Below are 14,648 nucleotides of genomic sequence, written 5' to 3' on the forward strand. Positions count from 1 at the left end.
CCCAGGCTGGAGTTAGGGCCTTTCTAATCCTCATTGTCTGTGTGATCCAGCTGAGCACCCCTTCAGCTCATTTTGATCTTAAAGAGAGCTTTCCTTCTCCAAAAATCTCCCAGCAGATGAAATATGCATAAAACCCCAGCCAGCTTTTTGAAATGTGATCAGCTACCTACAGATGGCAAACAGATGTGACCTGGCAAAAAAGAAAGCAGAAATCACCAGGAAGTGGAGGCTGCAACCAGCAGGGCATTTGGATGCACAGCCAAATGGACGTGATCTCTGGTCCACCCAAGACAGATGTTCAGCTCACAGGAGAAGGATTTCTCAGCTAACATCCCAGTGGCACTTCCTGAGGCCCCTATGTGCTCAGGGCTGAGCCCCGAGCCTGGGGTTCCAGGCTGCTCAGGAAGGAGCGTGCAGCCCTAACTGCCAAAAGGTTGGGCTGGGACCCAGTACGTGTAAACAATGTTTGAAGCTTGTGTTGGTCCATGAGGAGCTATCATGCCTGTATGGATACTGTCTCACCAACATCAACAGCCAGAACCCAGATTCTAGTCCCAGCTCTGCTACTGACCAGCTGTAGGGCTTTGAGCAAATTTCTCCCATCTCTGAGCCTCAATTTCCTCACAGCATGGTTGGACGTGATAAACTAAGGCCAGTGGTGTGCTGGAGTCAGCTCACATCAGCTCATGGGAACTGACTGTGTGCATCTCTTCCCAGCTCTGTGTTCTCGTTGGTAGCTTGAAGTTGGAAATTGTGGAAATATTTAGATCATGGAAATTGGCAAATGCTACAAATCAAGGTTGATTTTTTTCCTTCAGAGAGCCAGTTGTTAAGCATTTCCCAGGACACCACTGTCTAAGGCCCACAGGACATCTCAGTGTCTATGACCATGACCCTATTCCTGGCAGGACAGTGGTACCCAGTAAGAACACACATGGGACATAGTTCAGTCCATTGTCAGCAGCCTACGTCCCAAGCCTATGCAGGGGGCTGGAAAGGCAGTGATGCGAGAGAGGCTCAGAGAGGGTTAGTGACTCACTCTGGCTCACACAGCCTCCATCCCTGCCCTCAGCATACTCACAATGTGAAGAAGGGGGCAGGCTCTGAATCAGTCAAGGCATATGGGAGCCAGAGCAGGAACGGTCCAGCTGTGCTGGAGGATGTGGGAGAGCACAAGGAGAAGTTGATAACGGGAAGGTAGGGAGGGGCTCCCAGGCAGGGGGAACTGTGTGTGCAAAGGCCTGGAGAGGGGAGAGTGCATTCAGAGTTCAGGGAATGGGCTGTGGTGCAACCTAGTGGGATGTTATGTGGGAGGGTGATGGAGGCAGAATGTCATCTCAAATTGGAAGATGGAAAGTAGAGTAAGCATCTGCAACCCCAGGGCAGCCCAGGAGGGCTTCTTGGAGTTGGAGGAGGCAGATCTTGAAGGATGAGTCAAATGAGTAGGAACATGGGATTGTTGGTCAAGATTCCTCAAGGAAAACATGGGAAGAAGAGCGGGTAAAGGACCTTCCATAGCCAGGGAGTACAAAGCCACAATCCTGGGCCCCCTCCCTTCCTGTCCCCTTCATACTCATATGGCCCGCCCTGAAGTCCTCAGACCTAGGGCCCCAGTTGGGCCATCCTTTGGCTGAAAGTCATTACTTCCTCAAGCAGGGTTTCTCACCTGTGGCCCTGTGGACATTTGGGGTGTCCTCTGCATCCCAGTTGCTGGCCCATTTTGCAGATGTAGAAACAGAGTGTGGCCAGAAAGGCAGGTCACACGGGGCCGCATTGTCTAAAAAATTAACCAAGGATGGGCCATGAGCAGAATCCACATTCACTAGACAAAAACGACTGGAGGCCTCCATGGTTGCAGCGGTATACTGCAGGAGCCAGGACTTAAGAGACGAGGCCGCCCAGGCTATGCAGGAAGATGGGAAATGGAGTCTTTATTTGGGGTGGCCTTATCCTGGCTAAAAGTCAGGAGTTCTGTTACTTTGAAAATAGAGACTGGAGCCAAGTGTGCGGTGGCTTATGCCTGTAAGCTCAGCACTTTGGGAAGCTGAGGCGAGTGGATCACTTGAGGTCAGGAGTTCGAGACCAGCCTGGCCAACATGGCAAAATCCCATCTCTACTTAAAAAAAAAAAAAAAGTAGCCAGGCGTGGTGGTGAGCACCTATAATCCCAGCTAGTCAGGAGGCTGAGATGAGAGAATCGCCTGAACCTGGGAGGCGAAGGTTGCAGTGAGCCAAGATCGCACCACTGCACTCCAGTCTGGGCGACAAGAGTGAGACCCCATCTACAGAAAAGAAAAAGAAAATAGAGACTGGACAATGCAGAAGGAAGGAAAGCAACCACTAGTCTCCGGTGCTAACACCAGGCTAGAACAGACTGCGCAGGCAAGGAATACAAGACCCCCCTGGTCAGCTGAATGTGACCCTGAAATCACAACCCCTGGCCAGACCATGGGCTTCAGCCTGGGAGGGTCCTAAGGGCAGGAACCACCTCTGACTCACGTCTTCTGTCTCCCTGTGTGCAGGGCCCACACCTGTACCCACTCATACTGGCGGTCCTTGACCAAGTCCTCATTTTGTGCCAGCCTCTGCCCTAAGTATTACCTGCAGGGCCAGGGTTTGTGGGAAGTGAGGGAGACACTCGCCTTAGGGGCAAAATGCAGGGGGATGCCCAAGAAACTCAACCACAAAGATAAATTTTATATATATGTGTGTGTATGTATATATACACATAATTTTTAAAACAATTCAGTGGTTTTCAGTATATTTGCAAGGTCATATGACTAAAACTACTCCAATTCCAAAACATTTTTATCACCCCAAAAAGAAACTGTACCCATTAAAAATCACTCCCTGTTCTCTTTTCTGCCCAACTCCAGGCAACCACTCATCTGCTTTCTGTCTCTGTGGATTTGCTTATTCTGGACGTTGCATACAGATGGAATCCTATCATACGTACAATATGCAGTCTTCCATGGCTGACTTCTTCCACTTAGCATAGTATCATCACGGTCTATCAATATCACAGCGGCCAGGTGTGGTGGCTCACGCCTTTAATCCAGCGCTTTGAGAGGACGAGGCCGGTGGATCATTGAGCCCAGGACTTCGAGACCAGCCTGGGCAACATGGCAAAACCCTGTCTCTAACAAAAATACAAAAAGAAAAAAAAAAAATAGCCAGTCTCATAACCCGGTCTCAAAAAAATGAACAAATATCAGTATCAGAGCATGTATGAGTAGCTTGTTCCTTTTCATTCCCAAAGACTTCCATGGTATGCATGCACATTTTGCCTGTGTATCCACAAGTGATGGACAAGTAGCCATCTCCACTTCTTGGCTATTATGGCCAATACTGCCATGAACATTTGTGTGCAGGTCTCTGTGTGGAAATATGTTTTTGTTTCTCTCAGGTGTATATATAACTAGGAGTAGAACTTGGGCTCATGTGACAAGATAAGTACTATTTTAATGCAGTATTTTTTTAAAAAAAATAAAAATTAATGAAAAAGCCATGATGAACAAAATATCCACCTTTTTTTAGAGACAGAGTTTCACTTTGTTGCCCAGGCTGGAGTACAGTGGCACAATCTTGGCTCACTGCAACCTCCGCCTCCCAGGTTCAAGTGATTCTCGTGCCTCAGACTCCGGAGTAGCTGGGATTACAGGCTTACGCCGCCATGCCTTGCTAATTTTTGTATTTTTAGTAGAGATGGCGTTTCCCCACATTGGCCAGGTTGGTCTCAAACTCCTGACCTCAGGTGATCCGCCTGCCTGGGCCTCCCAGAGTCGTGGAATTACAGGCATGAGCTACCACGCCTGGCCGCCACATTTTCAGTGAAGTCAGGCTGTTGTCTGTTTTATGATCCTGCGTTACTGTGCGATGGGAACAGTCATTTCCAATCAGCCTGCGGTTTCCAGGCCCACATACTTTTGTGATGGCTGACAGTAGAAAGCGAACATATTGGCAACCAGATTTTAGATACAGTCGTTGTTTCTTGAGTATAGCACGTTTGTTAACTTTTTCCACCTGGTTCAAACTATGAGAGGCTGTTTTGATAAACACATATGGGGCACACAGTTTTCCTTTTGCCTCGGGCTTTGCTATGGCTGTGACCACCTGCACCATTTCAATTAATCCTCAAAAATCCTCGGGCACCTCGTTCTCCAACCTCCCTGCTGAGGTGAGAGGAGGGAAGGAGCTTGCTATAGTCCACAGCTGGTGAGTAGGAGAACTGGGATTTGAACCCAGGTCTGGGCTTGGAGACTCGGCCTTCACACTGTGCCTCTCAGCAGTGTAGCGTGCAGTTGCCCAGGAGGGTCACTTTAGCTCTCTGAAGTATTTTATTCAGGGAGCGGGCAGCCTCATTGTTACAAGGACAGATGTGAATGTGCAGAATTCACTATGAAATTTGACAACCTGGGCAACATGGCAAAACCCCATCTCTACAAAAAAATACATACATACAAAAATTAGCTGAGCGTGGTGGTATGTGCCTGTAGTCCCAGCTACTCAGGAGGCTGAGGTGGGAAGATTGCTTGAGCTCAGGAAGTCGAGGTTGCAAGTGAGCTGATATTAAGCCACTATACTCCAGCCTGGGCGACAGAGTGAAACCCTGTCTCAAAGGCCGGGCGCCGTGGCTCACACCTGTAATCCCAGCACTTTAGGAGGCTGAGGCAGGTGGATCACTTGAGGTCAGGAGTTCCAGACCAGCCTGGCCAACATGGTGAAAACCCGTCTCTACTAAAAATACAAAAATTAGCTGGGTATGGCAGCGCACGCCTGTAATCCCAGCTACTCGGGAGGCTGAGGCAGGAGAATCGCTTGAACCCAGGAGGTGGAGGTTGCAGTGAGCCGAGATGGCACCACTGCACTCCAGCCTGGGTGACAAGAGCGAAACGATGTCTCAAAAAAAAAAAGGGAAAAGAAAAGTTGCTTCCTGCCGTGGAAGTGCTTGCCATGAGCCACACCTGACACAATGGGAGGACCATCACCAGTCAAACATCCGTGTGTGCGATAGGAACTTGCCAGTCATGTCTCTCCATGTCCCCAGATGAAGCCACATGTGAAAATTTTATTTTAGAGCTAAGAGTTAGAAAAATAATTTGATTCCCCCAAGAAATAGGTATATTTTTTTCTTCATGGACAGTGAGAATATAACTGATTGTGTTTTCCCTCTTTGCTTTGGCCAGCAGGAAACTCAAAGCCAAATTTGCTGCTGTAAAAGAGTAGTTGTGTAGGTTCTTGCTTATTTGTATTTTTATGTTTCCTATAGTACCATCTCTCTGGTAATTTATATTTGTCCTGATGGTTTTCAAATTTTGATTGAGATGTTGCTGTTTTATCAGGTATATTTCCTGATGGTCCCCTAAATCCTTTGTAAACATGTCAAGTAGAAATACACTTTTTGCGAGAGCTATAAATTGCTTAGCATGTGCTTGGATGGATTATTAATCTCACCCAAAACACAAAGGTAGCAGCACTGGCATGGGTTATTCTGGGGCTCACATCCAGACCTGGTAACCCCCAGCTGAGTCTGAAGACCTTTGTCTGAGCCCTGGACTCCATTTGGTTAGAGGAAGTGAGAAGGTGGGCTGGGGACCAGGCATGGCCATTCCCACCATGCAGAACTGCTCACCCAAGCTTCATTTCTCCAGTGCACTTGCAGAGTCTGGCTAGAAGATCAGCCAAGGACCTGCAGGAAGATTCTATTCTGGTCAGAATTCTCCGCCCACAGTTCCAGCCTTGGGCTTTGCATTGCCAAATAGGCAATCTTCAGAGCCAGCCGGGAGCCACACTGGGGAGACGTCTTTCAGACCCACCTTCCACCCTGCTTTCTGCCACTGTTCCTTTATAGAGCGCCTTCCATCTGCCGCGCAAGGTGTCTGTTGCTGTCAGGATGCTCTGAGATCTGTGAACATCTCCTTCAAAGGCAGTAGTGATGAGATGATACTTCCAGGGGTCTTTACATGTTAAAAGAAGGCCTTAGGAAAGGGCACTGTTTAACCCAAAAAAGGAAGAAGGCTGAATGGTGACATTTCAGGTCTCGTAGTGTCTGGGTGAGGAAGAGGTTTCTGTTTCGCAGGTGGGAGGGACATGTGTGATTAGTGGGGACAGGGAACCTTGCCAGGAGCCATAAATGCTTCTGGGTGGGTCTGCAAATAAATGTGATGTGAATTTGACTGTCAAGCAAGCGGCAAGGGGTGGTCATGGAGAGGGAGGACTAGGAAAGGGGAAGGGGTCAGGGTCTTGCTCCTCCCAGCCGAGGGCACTTTCTCAGTTCCTTCTTCCTAAACCTGGACTGTTTCTCAGGCCTCCCGAGGAGGCTGCTCCCTGGGTCCTCTCTGTCATGAGAGCAGGAGCATTCCTCTTCCAGGGATCGCCATCCACACTCAGCAAACCACTGTCCCCTACCCTGGGCAGAGAGCATCTCACAAGGAGAGCCTGGAACTCATCTCCCTCTGCCTCCTTCTTCTTCCCAGGGAAGCCCTATGGGGCGGATGACTTCCTGCCTGTGCTCATGTATGTGCTGGCCCGCAGCAACCTCACAGAGATGCTTCTCAATGTGGAGTACATGATGGAGCTCATGGACCCCGCCCTGCAGCTGGGGGAGGGTGAGTCACCACCCCCTGCCCATCAGGTGCATTGCACACCCCCAACTCAGCCATACCACGGGCACTCTAGTGGTCCAACAAGCACCTCCTGGATACCAGACTCCTGCTGAACTCTGGACCCATGGATGCAAATGTGAATCCTACACAGGTCCTGTCCTGCGGGAGCTCACAGATTAGGGGGAGAGATGAGCCAGTGAAGAGACTGTGCCACCTCCACGTAACAAGTGCTGGAATAGTTGGAATCCCAGAAGGCATAGGAGCATGTTACCCAGACTGTGCAGTCAGGGGAGGCTTCCTGGAGGAGGTGACATCTGAGCTGAGCAATGAAAGAAAAATACAGGCAGCTGATTAAAAAAAGGGGGAAAGGCAGTCTTTGTAGCAGGAACAGCAGGAGATAGTAGTGTAAAAGAAGTGGCTGAAGTGGCAGGCAGTGCTCACAGTAAGAGTCTGAGAGACAGTGACAATTGGTTCTTAGACAGGGGTGACCCCCAGGGACTCTCAGCCCCTTGCTCATAAGCCCTGGGTCAGGACCTCCGTCAGTGGGAAGTTAATGATATGAGTAAGAAGCCCTGCACTCCCCAATAGGATGAAGGCAGAGATGTGGTTTGGTCCACCCCATGCTCAGTTTCCCTTCCCCTTTCCCCCTTCCCACCACATCCTTCCACCCACTTAGCCTCAGCCACCCATCCACCAAGAATTTCCTGAGGGGCAGCCAGTCCAGATATCAGCTCTGACAGAGCCCTGACTTCCCCTCTGAGACATCAGCCTCAAAGGAGGGAACCATCCTCCCAGGCCCTGAGGGTCCCCCTTGGGCTTTGTGGTTCTTGAGATGAGCAGACACTCTTTGCATCTGTTTGCATTTTTTTTGCATGTTCCAGTCTCTGGGGTGATAGTTTGATGAGATAGTTCTGTGAGTTGTTGACAGCTCAGGGGAGCATGTTAAAGCCATGACGTTCACTGTCATATATAACTTTGGCTTGTGGCACTGGGACCTCTATATCTACTTTTTTTTTTCTCTGTGGTTAAAAATGTCCTGTAATGGGAACAAGTTATCTTCCAGGAGGTCCAGGAATTCAAGAGAAGCCAAGGTTTCTTCAGCAATGGTTATCTGCTGCCCAGTGTAGCCATCTATCCATCCATCTATTCATCTGTCCATCCATATGGTCATCCATCCACCCATTCACCTACCCATCCATCCATGCATCCACTCATCCACCCAACCACCCACCCATCTACCGACTCACCCACCTCTCCATCTATCCAACTATCCATCCATCCACCCATCCATCATCCCATCATCTATCCATGCATCCATCTACTCATCGAACCACCTACCCATCCACATATTCACCCACCCACCCATCCACATATTCACTCACCCATCCACATATTCATCCACCCATCCACATACCATCTACCCATCCACCCATCCATCCATCCACCCACCCATCCGTCATCCATCCATCCATTAACCTATCCATCCATCTATCCATCCATCCATCCATCCATCCATCTATGCACTCATCCACATATTCACCCAGCCATCTACATATCCATCTGCCCATCCACCCATCCATCCATCCACCCACCCATCCGTCATCCATCCATCCATTCACCCGTCCACCTACCCACCTATCCAACCATCCATCCATCTATACACTCATCTACCCATCCATGTATTCACCCAGTCATCCACATAACCGTCTACCCATCCATCCATCCATCCATCCACCCACCCATTCATGCACCCATCCATCCATGCATCCACTCACCTACCTAACCACCCACCCATCCACCCATCCATCCATCCATCCATCCACCCACCCATCCATCATCCATCCATCCATCCATTCACCCATCCACCTACCCACCTATCCATCCATCCATCCATCCATCCATCCATCCATCCATCCATCTATACACTCATCTACCCATCCATGTATTCACCCAGCCATCCACATAACCATCTACCCATCCATCCATCCATCCACCCACCCACCCACCCATTCATGCACCCATCCATCCATGCATCCACTCATCCACCTAACCACCCACCCATCTACCTATCCATCCATCCATCCATGCACCCACCCATCTGCCCATCCACATATTTGCCCACCCACCCACATATTCATCTACCCATCCACATATCCATCTATCCATCCACCTACCCATCCACTTATTCACTCACCCACCCATCCACATATTCGCCCACCCTCCACATACTCATCCACCCATCCACATATTCATCTACCCATCCACCTACCATCCACCCACCCACCCACATATTCACCCACCCACCCACATATTCACTCACCCACCCATCCACATATTTGCCCACCCTCCACATATTCATCTACCCATCCACCCACCTACCCAATCACCCACCCATTCATCTACCATCCATCCATCCATCTACCCATCCACTCACCCATCTACCCCTCCACTCATCCACCCACCCATTTATCCATGCCAGACACATGGGCTGTGGTGTAGAACAAGACAAGTAAGGCTGATAGCCTTGTGTGAATGAATTAATGCTTCATTCTGCATCCCACACTTTGGGACTTCTACCTCATCAGGCCCTTGTGGGCCTTCTTCCTTGGTTTCCCCAAGGAAGGGAAGCTCTCAGCATGCACACAGAAGAACCACAGGGACGGTTGCTGAGCAGGAAAAGGGCAGGGACATCCTTGGGCTAGCAGCCCTCTCCTATGGACTTGCATCACCCACCCCAATCCTGCCATGGCCTCCTGGGATCCTTCTTCCTGTTCCCAGAAGCCTAGGGGATTTGGGTGAGAAAGAGAGAAGTTCTTGAGACCTGACAGCATGTCAATTCTGGGCTACTTCAAGTATTTGGAGGACAAGTCAAAGTACGAAGAAAGTTCATAAAGGTCCTAAATAGTTCCTGACCAAGGCTGCCTGCATGCCCTGCATCCAGCCCTTTTGCCAGACTTGAGTAGGCAGAGTCCTCCACCCCACCTCTGGCCCCATAGGGAGGGCAGGGGGCACAGTGTCCCTCCTGGCAGCCCTCTCTGACCAGGGCAGTGTCACACCTTACCCATGGCAGCTCCAAGGGCCAGAGGACAAACCCACACCACACTGTGCACACCACCAGGGTTGGGGGGAGCGGCGTGGCACGGACACATCCCTGCACCTCTCTCTGCCCTACTTCAATAATCAGGGTGTGGGAGGTACAGCACCTAGGACAGCCAGCCTTGCAGGCGTTTACCTGTGGCATCGAGATGACCTTGGGGCTCTCCAGCGAGGGCAGGGGTTTCCACCTTTCAACAGCCTGGACCCTTCATCTCAATGGATCTGGGTCCCAGGGCAGAGGGGCACGGGTGAGGTGGTGTTTCTGAGTTTCCCTGGCTTAGCCCTCCTGGCTTAGTGGGGTGGTGATGCAGAGGTACCTGATTGCCTCAACCTCTGCAGTGCAGGTTGGGAGGAAGCCTGAGCCCTGACAGAGCTCAGAGATGTTTAGGGTGGGAGATGGGGGTTCCCAGAATCCCCAGACTCTTGGGAACTTAAGTTGCTAGAATCTGAGAGAACTAACACAAAGTGGAGTAAAAAGAGCAGTCTGGAGGCTGGATTTGGGGCTCAGTTCTGCCTCTGACTGACTGGAAACCCTGGGCAAGTCACCTAACCTCTCTGGCTCGCGGAAGTGAAGACATCAGGCTAGATTGGTAGTTTTCAAACTGTCTGGGTGCTCTTGTATTCTGCAGAGGTGGCTGGGTGTTAGTTTGTTTGGGATGCTTAATAAAATACCATAAACTGGGTAACTCTGGAACCATGGAAATGTATGTCTCTCAGTTCTGGAGGCTGGGAAGTCCAAGATCAAGGCACCAGCAGACTCAGTATCTGGTGAGAACCCCAGTTTCTGGCTCATAGATGGTGGGTTCTTGCTGTATCTTCACATGGCAGAAGGGACAAGGCAGCTCTCTGGTACTTTTTTTTTTTTTTTTGAGACAGAGTCTCTGTCTGTCACCCGGACAGGAGTGCAGTGCTGTAATCTTGGCTCACTGCAACCTCTGCCTCCCAGGGTCAAGCAATTCACCGGCCTCAGCCTCCCAAGTAGCTGGGCTTATAGGCCCATGCCACCATACCTGGCTAATTTTTGTATTTTCAGTACAGACAGGGCTTCACCATGTTGGCCAGGCTGGTCTCGAACTCCTGATCTCAAGTGATCTGCCTGCCTCAGCCTCCCAAAGTGCTAGGATTACAGGTGTGAGCCACCATGCCCAGCTGGCACTTCTTCTATAAGGGCACTAATCCCATTTATGAGGGCTCCACCCTCATGACCTAATGACCTCCCAAAGGCCCCACCTCCTAACACCATCACATTGGAGGTTAGGATTTCAACATAGGATTTGGGGGTAGGGGGACCCGAACATTCAGACCTTAGCACATGGGGCAGGATGAGAGATGGAGCTGGGCCCTGTCTTCCTGTGTTTCGCAGTTCAGGTGAGCAAGCCATTCTGTGTTCAACAGAAAGCCTGCAAGTCGGATTCTGTGCACCTTGGGACCTTCAAATTCTCTCAGCCTGTTCCATGTGCTGCAGTTTAGCAAAAGGATCCCACTTTCCTTGCAGCAGGCATCTGGGGCAGGAGACATCAGGGACTTGTGCAAGGAAGGGCCTGAGTGCCGGCTTGCTGGGACCCCTGCCCCCTTTCTAGCCTCTCTCTTGTGTTCCCACTCCCCCAACCCCCTGCCCCCGTGAAGTCATGGGGCAGACAGGTGACCCAGGCAGCTGCTGGGCACCTGGCTGGAGCCAGCCCAGAATCCTAGCCTCTCCTAAAATCCTGGCCAGGCTGGTCCCAAAAGTGCCCTCATGGCCCCCTTTGCCCATGTCCCTTCCCTAGTCTGCCTGAGAGCTGGCCATGCCAGGCTGGTATCTTTCCAGGGGCAGTGGGTTTTTCTAATCAATGCATTCGCCCCGGAGAGAACAGCCTGCTCCAAAACTCACGGTGGGGCCGCCTGCCACCTAGTGGTCCTGGCAGGCATTTCATGGCCCCGAGTCAAAGAGGGAAGTTGGCAGAGAGAGCGGCCTCACAAAGAAGCCGGGGTCCAGCAGGAAAACGTGCAGCAGCAGGGCTTGGCTGCTCCCCTTTCACCCATGAGGATGAGACGCCCCCAGAGCACCTCCCTGAGGCCTCATAGCCACCATGCGTTATTCACGCATTCCGAGGCCCTGTACTTCACACATAATCATTTCCTTTTCACAACGTTATGGCATTTGCAGATGAGGAAACTGAGGCATAGAGAGACCATTAGCTCACCTGAATTACAGGGCTGGCTGCTACGGTACAAAGACCTAGATCCTGTTCTCTGACTCCAAAACTGAAGGTTTACAGTCAGCACACTGCACTCACCTCTCCATTCCCAGCCAGGAAGACATAAGCCAGACAGGAAACAGGACGACTGAGGGATGCCAGGTAGAGGACATGGACTCGGCGCAGCTAGGGCTGGGGGCACCAGAGCTGACTTCCTGGCCTGGGGCTTTAAACCCAACTTAAAATGGAGATAAATAAGTAGTTTAGTGGTTCTTCTTATTAGGGACACCAAGCCAACCTCCATGGTAGCTTTAATTTAGTTTTTTCAAAAATGTCTCTTATTTATTTTTTTTTTTTTAAGTTTGAGATGGAATCTCACTCTGTCACCCAGGCTGGAGTGCAATGGCATGATCTCGGCTCTCTGCAACTTCCATCTCTCAGGTTCAAGCGATTCCCCTGTCTCAGCCTCCAGAGTAGCTGGGATTACAGGCAGGCGCCACCATGCCCAGCTAATTTTTGTACTTTTGGTAGAGACAGGGTTTCATCATGTTGGCCAGCCTGGTCTGGAACTCCTAACCTCAAGTGATCCACCTGCCTCGGCCTCCCAAAGTACTGAGATTACAGGCGTGAGCCACTGCGCCCAGCCATCTCTTTTCTATGCTGCTATGAAAGGATGGGTGATCCTGTGGCCATAAACCCTTTTATCTTACCCCCCCACTTACCACCTACTGAACTGGGGTGTGAACTTGTCCCATATTGGCTGTAGAATTGGTGCAGATGTGTGGGCCAGCTTCACCCAGTGTACCAGTTAGGAATGCTTTGGGCTGCACGTAACTCACAAAAGTAACTAATAGTGGCTTAAGTCAGAGCAAGGAATTGGTTTGTCTCTTGCATCAAGAAGTCCAGGCTAAGCACCTGGTAAGGATGGCATTTTGCATCCAGGGAACTATGGACCCAGCTCTTTCCATCTTTCCTTAGCATGTGGGCCTTTGGCTTTGTGTCTGCCACCTCTGATCAGAAGACAGCTGCAGTGACCCCACTACCTCTGGGTTCCAGGCAGAAGGAAGGGTGACAGGCAAAAACCCTAAGGGATATATCCACTGAGTCTGTCTCTTTCAAAGACTTTCCTGGAAGCCCCACCCAGCCTTCCACTTACATCTAAGGGGCCACAGCAGAGTCTCCTGCCTCTACCCAAGCTGCAAGGGAGTCTGGGAAGTGAGCATTTCAGCTGATGTTACTTCCCCAAATAAAAGCACAGTTCAGTTAGGTAGAAGGGGGAGACGTGATTTAAGTGGGGCACTAGCAGAATCTGCCTTGTGTCAAAAATCATCATCCTGGCCAGGCACGGTGGCTCACGCCTGTAATCCCAGCACTTTGGGAGGCCAAGGCAGGTGGATCACTTGAGGTAAGGAGTTCAAGACCAGCCTGGCCAACATGGTGAAACCCCATGTCTACTAAAAATACAAAAAGTTAGCTGGGCGTGGTGGTGTGTGCCTGTAATCCCAGCTACTCAGGAGACTGAGGCAGGAGAATCGCTTGAACCTGGGAGGCGGAGGTTGCAGTGTGCCAAGATCACATCATTGCACTGCAGCCTGGGCAACAAGAGCAAAACTCCATCTAAGAAAAAAAAAAGAAAAAAATCATCATCCTGGCACTGGAAGGACTGGGCAGAAAGGCCTGTCCAGTGGCAGGAAAGCCCAAGGAAGCACCATGGAGGTGGGCGGTGCTGGAGACCAGAGAGACCAGGGTATCCAGGGTCTCCTCACCCTCCTCTGGGCCTTGATCTCTCTATGACCTTGGCCAAGCCACCTTCCCTCTCTGGACTCGGTTTTCTCTCTGTAGAATGAGGGGGCTTAACAAAGTTAGTATTTCTCAAACCTTTTAACCAAAGTCCCAAACAAGCTCAGGAGAATGAATTTGTAAGCATCGTGTAAAATATTGCCTTTTATCTTAAAAGTTCATGAAAATGTTGCAGTCTGAAGTATCTCAAAGCTTAAATTACTTTAGGAAACAACTGTGTATTAAGAATTGTGTGAGGCCAAGGCAGGAGGATCATCTGAGGCCAGAAGTTCAAAACCAGCCTGGGCAACATAGCTAGACCCCTTCTCTACAGAAAATTTAAAAATCAGCCTGCAATCACTTGAGTCTAGGAGTTGGAGGCTCCAGTGAGTTATATGTGAATTAACTTAAGAAATGGATACATAAATGATTCAAATTTTATACTTATTTAAAATCTTTAAAAATTGCATGTAATGGTATAACCATAATTAAAATTTCCTCTCCATCTTTTTAAAAATTACTTTAGAACAGATAATGCATTCACATGGCTCAAAATTCTAAAGCATATCAAAAGCTCCTTAATTTATAATGAGGTGGTGTCCTAATAAACCCACCATAAATTGAAAATATCTTAAGTTGAAATGCATTTAATCCACCTAACCTACTGAACATCATAGACTAGCCTACCTTAAACATTCTCAAAACACTTACATTAGCCTACAGTTGGGCAAAAATCATCAAAAAGCCTATTGTGTGTGTGTCAAAAATCAATCACACAAGCTGGGCGTGGTGGCTCACGTCTGTAATCCCAGCACTTTGGGAGGCTGAGATGGGTGGATCACCTGAGGTCAGGCATTCAAGACCAACATGGTTAACATGGCAAAACCCCGTCTCTACTGAAAATACAAAACTTAGCTGGGCGTGGTGGCAGGCACCTGTAATCCCAGCTACTTGGGAGGCTGAAGCAGGAGAATCACTTGAACCCAGGCGGT

At 49.9% G+C, this 14,648-nt stretch overlaps 1 protein-coding gene across 8 annotated transcripts in view; it reads left to right on the forward strand.

Moving 5' to 3' along the window:
• The window catches only part of RIN3 (Ras and Rab interactor 3), a 183,973-nt gene that overhangs the window by 164,670 nt on the left and 4,655 nt on the right, over window positions 1–14,648 (forward strand). For 5 of the 8 annotated variants that reach the window (XR_012416082.1, XR_012416083.1, XM_065549265.1 and 2 more), the window contains one exon: window positions 6,476–6,607. The exons of the other annotated variants lie outside the window; for them this stretch is intronic. Coding sequence is in view for 3 of the 5 variants with exons in the window: in XM_065549265.1 (XP_065405337.1) it covers window positions 6,476–6,607 (132 nt within the window). In the remaining 2 variants the exon portion in view is untranslated. The remainder of the gene's footprint in view (window positions 1–6,475; window positions 6,608–14,648) is intronic. 8 annotated transcript variants of the gene reach the window in all.

Source organism: Macaca fascicularis, chromosome 7 (assembly GCF_037993035.2).
Source record: "Macaca fascicularis isolate 582-1 chromosome 7, T2T-MFA8v1.1".
Classification (NCBI taxonomy): Eukaryota; Metazoa; Chordata; class Mammalia; order Primates; family Cercopithecidae; genus Macaca; species Macaca fascicularis.